Below are 9,189 nucleotides of genomic sequence, written 5' to 3'. Positions count from 1 at the left end.
GAGCAGCATCCCACCACAAAGCAGCATCCCAGCACTGAACAACATCCCAGCAACATTCCAGACCAGCCCCAAGGGAAGGAAGTGCTGCCAGGAACCGGGAAAAGAGCAGGACCAAGCGAGGAGGGCAGAGGCACAGAGGTGTAGGAGAAAGGAAAGACCCGGAAAGAAGTGGTTGGCTTTGATTTTCGGATTTCTGGCTCGCCCTGCAGCCGGGCTGGCACCTGCCCTGTGGCAGGAGGTATTTCAGGCACGTCTAAGGCATCTCAGGAGCTCTCTTTGCTTTCAGAATCGCCTCTGTTCCCTCCCTACGGCTTCTTCCACCAGCACGTGGTGCCAAACGCGAGAAAAGAAAAGTCTGGAGTGGATGAACGGAATCAAACTCTCATGCACTACCACTGAATGTCATCACAGGGGTATGGAGCACCAAGCACGACACAGGAACCACTTTTACTTGCAGAACCAAAGCTAACCATAGAGAGAATGGTAAAAAGTGGGGTTTGCTGAGTTGCCAGCACGTGGGGGACAGGCAGGAGCTGCCGGTGTCCCCTCGGCCCCCCCCTGCTACGCTACAGCCAGAAATGAAAAAGCACAAGACCAAACACTGAGTTAACAGCACGGCCACCTCACCTGTCGCTATATATCTGACAACTTAAACCAAAAATATTAGCTTGGAAAGGAACCAACAACGTCATTCCAAGAAGGTTATACACATCCTTAGCAGTTAACTTTGCTCAGCACAACTCTGGTGCTTCAAATACGGAACAATCAAACAATTTTGTGAGCAGAAAAGTGACACGGATTTATTCTTTACATGGGTTTGGGGTTTGGGGTTTTTTTTTTTTTTTGTTGTTGTTTTGTTTTGTTTTGTTTTGTTTTTCTCTTTCTAGGCAACTCTACAGACTTCAGATCTTTTGCCTCGCAATGCAGATCATCTGATTCCCCCAAAGGTGGCCAGGTTCTTTAAACATGCACATCTCTGTAGCTTCCAGGCCGTGTTTTTTACTTATTTTTGTTTAAATTCTGCGGACCAGCAGGTCGTCCCCATTCCTAAAAACTCTACATCAGTGTTCAGGGTGGCCTGAGTGCCCGTCAGGCTCCTCCAGGGTTTACAGGATCACGCAGAAGAACTTCTTCTCTCTAAAGGGGTTTTCTGAGGCCGGGACGGGAGTCAATAGAGGGTCCTCCTTGGCGTGGGCTTCGCAGTACGCCATCAGGTCTGCTGCTGCTTTGGACACCTGGAAAAGGAGGAGCCCTGTGTTAGGGACAGGACATGGCACCTGGAAAGGTGCCACCAGCAGGGAAGAGCTGGCAGCATCCCTGGGCAGGGAACCATAGATCTGAGGCAAGAACCCGACCGACGCCGTGGCAGCACATCCCTGCTGGGGCTGGTTCTTCACCTCTGGGCTCTGAGCTGCTCTGTCAGCCCATATTCCCATTCCCAGCCTTCCCAGCCTTCTCCCCATCCCCGTCCTTCACCTGACAAGGACCGACTCGAGCATCCCTGCTGGCTCTCCCACGCATCCCTTGGCAGGAACATCCACAGCAGCATTTCCTGCCCTCAGCCACCAACCTTGCTCTTTATTCCGGACATGGCAGCAGCTCCCAAACCACCAGCTCATCCCAGCCCTGGAGCACTTCTCCCCCTGGATTTAAGCTCTTAGCAAGGAGCTCAGATGCCTTGGGGACAGTCACTCCTTCCTACCACCCAGCGGGGCTCCAGGTGATGCTTCCAGCTGCCTCTCACCCCTGGCAGTGTCCAAGGCCAGGCTGGACACTGGGGCTTGGAGCAGCCTGAGCTAGTGGAAGGTGTCTCTGCCCATGGCAGGGGGTTGGAACAAGGTGGCCTTTAAGGTCTCTTCCAACCCAAACCATTCCTGGATTCTATGATCCCATGGGTGAGCATCTCCCTCTGTTCAGCCAGGGCCATCAGGATCACTTGGAAGAGCATCCTCCACAAACACCACCTGGCTCCACATCCCAGCTCCTGCCACGAGCTTTGGGCAGCAGCCAGGACCTCCCAGCATTCCCACAGGCAGCTCCCAAGAATCCCTACCTTTATCCTGTCGATGTTGGCCTCCATCTTCAGCTGCTCCACCAGCTTGCGGGCTTGTGCTATGCTAGCAGTGTTGTTGCTAGCCATGGGCAGGCCAGGAGCGCTCCCGGGACGGGCTGCGGGCAGGAACACACCGGGATCAGCTGCTGGGCTGCTCCCAGCCCTGCAAGCCCCCAAAGGATGGGTTGGGGTTGCACGTGTGGAGTGTTAGAGCTGCTGGAATGACGGGGTGAGGGACACAGTGCCAGTGGTGCCATCGCCCCCAGAGCAGGGATGCCCCTTAGGTGACAGTGGCACTGTCCAGAGCCCAGCCTGCAGCAGCAGGACTCCAGCTGAGCTGTGCTTTGGTGTTTGCTGTTCCATGAAAACCTGTGGCAGCAACAGAAATCAGGGAACAGGCTCCCCCAGCAGCCCGAGCTGCCGTGCCAGGCTCATTCCCTGCCCATCATCCAGCCCGTGCCGGTGCCCAGTGTGTGTCCCTGTGCCTCGCTTTGTCCCTGCTGCCAGTTTGCACATTGAGATGCTAAACAGGATGCTGGAGTTTCCTGTTTCTCGAGATTTCTACCCCAGGCAGGCAGGGGATGCTCATTAAGGCCACGCCGGGCTGAATCCCGGATGTTTTTCCGGCACCTTCTCCCAGCAGTGAGCTCTGGCAGAGGCAGCAGAGTCCCAGCATCCAGCTCCTCCAGCAGCAAGGCTTTTCCAGCAGTGCTCCTGCCTGGCTGGGGCTGCCTGCCAGCTCCAAAAAGGGGGTTTTGCGGGATGTCCTGCAATAGCGGGATACAGCGAGACCCCTGGGCGATGGGACAAGCCCTAAAATAAGGGAATTGTGGTGTTTTAAGGAAAAGCTGAGGGCTCAAGTTCATCTTTTGGGATTTAGAGGGTTTGGAGAGAGAGGGGTTTATCGAAGAAATCACCGTGGCACTGGTGCCTGTGCTGGGAGAACGAATCACGCCAGGGCCAGCCGCGGTTTGAGGACGAGGAGGGGAGCACAAGGAGGGGTTAATTTTTACCAGAAGCCGATCTCTCCGGTGATTTGTGCCTCTAAGGGAAGCTCTGCTCCTCTTGGCCCTTCACTGCCTACAAATAAAGAGAACAGAAAATGGGGCTCGGCTCCATGGGATCATCACTCACAGCACCAGGGACCCCAGAAGTCCCTCGCAGACGCCGGGTGCCGCACCCCGGGTTCCTTCCGTGTGTCCCTCACCCTGTGCCGTGCAAGCCCAGCCCCCCAGTGACATTTTTTGTTTGCATTCAGCGAGGTTTTCAGCACAGGAAGAGGTTTCAGTCAGCGGGCAAGTAGCCCAGGGCTGCTGGCAGCCCCGGCAGCCGAGCGGGCTGGAGGATGCACAGGGACAGGGCAGGGATTTAACTCTGTCTGGGGCACAGAGCTCGTGCTGGGGTGGAAGGAGCATCCCCTGGGGAATGCTGCCAAAATCCTCCAGCCCAGCTCCCAGTGCCAGCCCGAGCTCCTGGCTGGATGTGCTCCCCCCAGGCCCAGCTCCGTGCCATTGCTGGAGGTTCAGCTCAGCCCCTGCGTTGTTTCTGGGTGGGTTTATCTCATCTCTCCCATATTTTATTTTTTTGGGGGGGGCTGGAGAAGGGTTTGAGCAGCAGAGTGCATCCCTCCTGCTTTTCCTTTTCCCTGCAAAGCCATGGAGTGTGCCGTGGCTCTGGCACAGCAGCTGGGAAAGCTGGGGCAGGTTCAACCAAGATGCTGCTGCTGCTGCACGGTTTGGGTGCCACAGAGACTTTCCTAAGGCAGCAAATGCCATCCTGATGGAATTCTCATCCCTGGAAGTGCTCCAAAAGATGTGTGGATGTGGCATCTGGGGATGTGGGTAATGGTGGGCTTGGCAGCGCTGGGGGAATGGCTGGACTTGATCTTCCAGGGCTTTTCCAACCTAAACGATTCCGTGTTGTGCCCTTCCATACAAAGGACCTGCTCCAGTGGCAGGGAATCGCTTCAGGGACTTCAGTCACTCCATGTTTAGGATCTGTGGGAGCAGGGAGGACTGCTGAGATCATCTGCATGGCTCTTACAGCCCTGCTCCTTTAAATAATTCTCTATATCCAACCCTGCTGCCACCCTCCTATGAGGAAACCCTCCCTTGCTCTTAAGGCATCCAGCCCTAGGGGCACTAAAATGGGGAAAACAGCCCCAAAAATAAGGTGAGGGAAGGGTGGGAGGGGTCACCTATGAGCACAGGCCTGCTAGGACAATGCTGGGGACTCTGGGGCAACTCAGCCACCTCAGAGGAGCCTCCCAGGAGCCACCACACCCTCGGCCGCACCTCTCTGCAGGTGCTTCAAGCAGAAACGAGAACCAGTTTGGGGCCAGGGATGGTTTTAGAGCATTTCCATCCCTGGGGAAACCTGGGGCGTTTCCTCCACCGTGGATAACAAAAAAGCAGCAGGTGACACTTCAAAGTGAGCTCGTGAAGGTCCCGCCCTGGAAAACAGCCCTGCAGCAGCAGCAGGGCAGCCACAAAGGCAGCTTTTAAATCCCAAAGTCAGGAGACCCCACTGTGTCCCCGGGAAGGTGTGGGACTGCCAGGAGTAAACACAGACTCCCATGGGGTTTTTTGTTTGGATTGGATTTATCACAGAGGGATGGAATGGGTTGGGTTGGAAGGGACCTTAAATCCCATCTCATTCCACCCATGCCATGGGCAGGGCCACCTTCCACTGTCCCAGGTGGCTCCAAGCCCTGTCTGACCTGGCCTTGGACACTGCCAGGGATCCAGGGGCAGCCCCAGCTGCTCTGGGCACCCTGTGCCAGGGCCTCCCCACCCTCCCAGGGAACAATTCCTTCCCAATCTCCCATCCATCCCTGCCCTGTGGCAGTGGGAAGTCATTCCCTGTGTCCTGTCACTCCAGGCCCTCATCCAAAGTCCCTCTCCAGCTTTTTTGCATCCCTTTAAACGAATTCCCCCCTTTCCACACACGTAAATAACCCACAGCCCCTCTGCACAGCAGACACGTATCCAAACAAGCTGGCAAGATCCCGAGCTGCAATTACAGTGCAGAGCCCAAACGAGACAATATCCATGTCCTGGCCATGTTAAACATCATTAGCATGAACATAATGAGTAAGGACTCATTAACCTGTGGGCTCCAAGGCAGGAATCCCATTATCCAGACACGGCACGTGCCATTAAGTGAGGGAAATAAGGTGCTGTCTGAATTCCCTTGGGAATGCCATAAAACTCCTTCCCGGGTGTGAGAGCAGCCCTGTGGTAATGGGAAGACCAGGAAATATTGGGAAGCACGTTGGTTTCAGCTTCATGCTTGGGATTTTGCTGGCTGGGGCCAGGAGCTGAGCTCTGATGGAGGGGACCTGCTGATTAATTGGGATACTGCTGGCACAGCTCCCTCAGTGACCTGTATCCAAGTGCTGCCATCACTCCACCATCCTGGGAATGCCCAGATTCCCCAAATGGGGTCCGGCAGGCTCTCTGCATCCATCACATCTCCAACCCTGGCTCTGCAACTTCCCATCCCTGTGCCTGCCCAGGGAGGGATGTCACTGCCAGGAAATACAATGCCTGGAAAATCAACTTCCCTCTAAATGCCATGCTCAAATATTTTGGCATTTTTCCTCGGATCTGAGGATACTTTCTGGGGTGGTGTTTGGTTGACTGCAATGAGTAAAGAGGAACGGGGGGTTGAAGGAGAGGAGGATGCTCCAGCAGCTCAGCTGGGCTTAAATCTCTTCCCTGGGAGGGTGGTGAGGCCCTGGCACAGGTTTCCCAGAAAAGCTGAGCCTGGAAGTGTCCAAGGCCAGGCTGGGTGGGGCTTGGAGCAACCTGGGATAGTGGAAGGTGTCCCTGCCCATGGCAGGGTGTTGGAATGAGATGGGTTTTAAGGTCCCTTCCAACCCAAACCATTCCATGATTCCATGAAAAGCGCTGGCAATAAATGTCTGGGCACGGCAGTTTTGCTGCTGATTTTTCCCAGATGGTCCCTAAGCTCCAAAAAAACCACCTCATTTGTTGCTGTCTGCTGAATGAAGAGCCTTTGATACATTTGGATGACATTTTCCTCTGTCACCCAGCCCAAACAGGCACCAAAAATCGGGATTTAGGTGGGCAAACAGCGAGGCACATCCCAGATCCCTGATGCAGCTGTGTCCGCTCATTCCAGCTTTGCCAAAATCTTCATCTTTCACCCGTGATGTGGAGCAACAAATGTGGATGTGGAGCAGCTTGATGGGATGAGATCGGGGTTTAAAGTGCTCTGAGCTAAAAGCCACCATTACTCTGGGCCAAGGGACAAGCAGCCCTCCTCCACCTGGATTCCTGGATGCATTCCCACACCAAATGGCACATCCAACCCAAAAAAAGCCACCGCAAAAGGAGCATTTCTTGATGCTGAGCCCTCCTGCTAAGCTGCCATCCCATTCTCCCCTCCCAGCCTGGGCTCCTGTGGGGCTCTGGCACCCCAGAGCTGCCAGCTCTGCTTGCAGGAGTAATTAAGCTTCGTTTGCCAGCTCCTCGTCAGCACCAGCTGCTGCCTGCTTTGCACAGAGCTGAGCTGAGAGGCTCTGGAGCAGAGAGGATCCTGGAATCTGGGTGCCTTGTACTGGATCCATCACCAGCTCCAGCTCCCAGCCCATGGAATCAGAGCTTAAGCACCTCCTTGAGGTTCTTCTCCTCTTTTAGTTGAGTTTTAGCTCAGGGTCTGTGTGGGTGGGGATTGGAATTCTCCTGAATGTTGAAAAAAATGGTATTTCCCCTGGATCCCTGGAAGTGTCCGAGGCCAGGTTGGACAGTGGGGCTTGGAGCAGTCTGGGACAGTGGAAGGTGTCCCTGCCCATGGCAGGGGTGGAAAAAGATGAACTTTGAGATTGCTTCCAACCCAAACCATCCCACAATGTTATGATTTTAAGGGTGATTAATTAGTGCAATTACCCTAAACTGGCACTGCCATTGCAGAAAGGGTCTCTCAAAGCACATTTTGCACTGGGTTGGGCCTGTCACTGTCCAAAGGCAGCACTGACCCTGGGAAGCATCCCTGGAAAGCACTTCCTGACACTCCTGGAAGTGCAGACAGGCACTCAGTGAGATCTTATGGCTGTCATGAGACACCTCCTGCATCTCTCGGGGCCTGAGGCCTTTGCCCACCCAGCTGTGGTCCTTCCCACTTTTAAACCTGTGCAACACATCCTCTCCTGCCAGCTGGAATTGGAATAGGCAGGAAGAGGCACTGGAATTGTCAGTCCTGGAGGGATTTAAAATCCATGTGGATGTGGCACTCAGGGATGTGGGCCAGTGGTGGCCTTGGCAGAGCTGGGGGAATGATCTTAGAGGGCTTTTCCAACCTGAATGATTCCAGGATTCAATTTTCCATGCTTTTTTCACCTCCCAGCCAGCTTTTTCTCTGCTTTCCAGAAAACCCTTCTCTCCCCTCTGAACCAAAAGGAAAAGCAGGAATGAAACAGAAAGTGCTGACATTGGCCAGGCTGAAACCTCTCCGTTCCCTCACCGCAAAGACCGAAAGCAGCAGCACCCACCCCGAAATCAGCTCCTTTTTGGGGTGAAAGCAGAAACCTCCCTGCTCCTTGGTTTCAGAAAGAGTCACATTTTTCAACCCTGATGCACCAGCATTTTCCACTCAATTATAGCAAAGTGGGGGAATCCCACTGGGACAGCCAGGATTCTGGGGAGAGCAGGGATCAGGTTTGTTCCTACCAGGCAGGCATCACCCAGGAGGGAGGTTGGTTCGGAAAAGGGGTGGGTTTTTTTGGACAGAAAAGGGGCTCACTGCATTCTCACTGCAGGCTCTCCCAAAAACTGCCTTTTCCTCCTCAAAACCAGCCAGGATGCAGCATCCAGAAGGGAGAACTGGGAATGCTGCCGGTCACCGTCCGGCTGGAGCGTGGGAATCCTTCATGAGGGGCTGGATGGCTTTGCCAGGCATCTTGTGGCTTTTGCTAAAAGCCATGGCTAAAAATAGGCAGCTCAGCTGCAAAAAAAATTGTTAAATATACCCAGAAAAGTACAAAAATACAACAGGCAAAATAGAAAATAGCAGAGCCGTGTTTTCCAGGGGGTGGGAGATGGGATGGTCCCATCGATCCCAACGGGAGTTACAGATCTGGCTGGGGAAGGAGCCTTAAAACACCCAAATTCCAAATGTTTCACTCTTTCCTTAATGGTCTGAGCTCGGTTTGTGCCTGTGGGCTTCCCTGGGGCAAAGCACCTTAATCCTGAGCGGTGATTCCAGCCACAGCTCCCAGCCCCTCTCCACAGGGATTTTATTCCCTTTCCCAGCCAGTTTTTTATCCCGGATATCCAATACGGTATTTAAATCCCTGGGAAGCAGCCTGCAGGTCGGAGACGCGCCGGCAGATAAATAAATAAATAAATGAATGAATTCAAAGACGACGGAGTGGAGAAACGAGCCTGTTTCCATGGAAACGGCTTCATTATCCCGGCAGCATCCGATCCCTCCTGCCAAACGGGAGAGGTGGGATGAGCGCCCGGTTCAGTCCCAGTTATTGATCCCAGAATGGTTTGGCTTGGAAGAGACCTTAAACCTCACCCAGTGCCACCCCCTGCCATGGGCAGGGACACCTCCCACTGTCCCAGGCTGCTCCAAGCCCCAATGTCCAACCTGGCATTTCCAAGGATGGGAATTATCAAGGCAAGGCAAAGCACTGGAATTGGCTCTGCAGAGAGCCTGGCTCGGGATGTGCCCTTCACCCACCTCGCGTGCCAGAGCTGACCACGACCGCAGCCCAGATGGAGTCAGGAGGCTCCAGCCTCACATTCCCGGTCTGTCCCTTCTCCCTGGAGCAGCCCCTGCCCCGTGGGCATCGCGTGCAGTGGGAACCTCAGCTGTTTGTTTTCTCTCAGGCCCCTAACGGCTCAAACCGAGACAAACAGGAACCATCCTCCACTTCCTTCTTTTGTTTTTTAGGGTTTTTATGGTTTTTTTATAAAGATTGTTCAGGTGAAGGAGCAGCAGCTTGGGACATCTGCTCCAGTCCCTCCCTCATTCTCTGGGACATCTGCTCCGGTCCCTCCTGCCACCATTCCTACAAGATTTTGGCTCTCTCCATCCCAATACCACAGGGAGGGAGCACAGACTTGCTCCAGAGTTGGAAAAAGGGTCCAAAACCATGGGAATGC

At 54.2% G+C, this 9,189-nt stretch overlaps 1 protein-coding gene across 1 annotated transcript; it reads right to left on the bottom strand.

The window, feature by feature from the left end:
* Nucleotides 1-810: 810 nt before the first annotated feature.
* On the bottom strand, nt 811-8,945 carry LOC121672143 (guanine nucleotide-binding protein G(I)/G(S)/G(O) subunit gamma-2). The gene is made up of 4 exons (XM_042044669.1): nt 8,765-8,945; nt 3,067-3,133; nt 2,054-2,169; nt 811-1,235 (listed from the first exon to the last, which is right to left on the bottom strand). Exons 3-4 carry the CDS (start codon nt 2,138-2,140, stop codon nt 1,107-1,109), a joined length of 216 nt encoding a protein of 71 aa, XP_041900603.1. The 5' UTR covers nt 2,141-2,169; nt 3,067-3,133; nt 8,765-8,945; the 3' UTR covers nt 811-1,106.
* Nucleotides 8,946-9,189: the final 244 nt, after the last annotated feature.

This window comes from Corvus kubaryi, unplaced genomic scaffold, assembly GCF_017639235.1.
Source record: "Corvus kubaryi isolate FWS band 111438036 unplaced genomic scaffold, C.kubaryi_AGA036_p1.0 38196, whole genome shotgun sequence".
NCBI lineage: Eukaryota > Metazoa > Chordata > Aves > Passeriformes > Corvidae > Corvus > Corvus kubaryi.
This window is presented reverse-complemented; position numbering and strand designations above follow the sequence as displayed.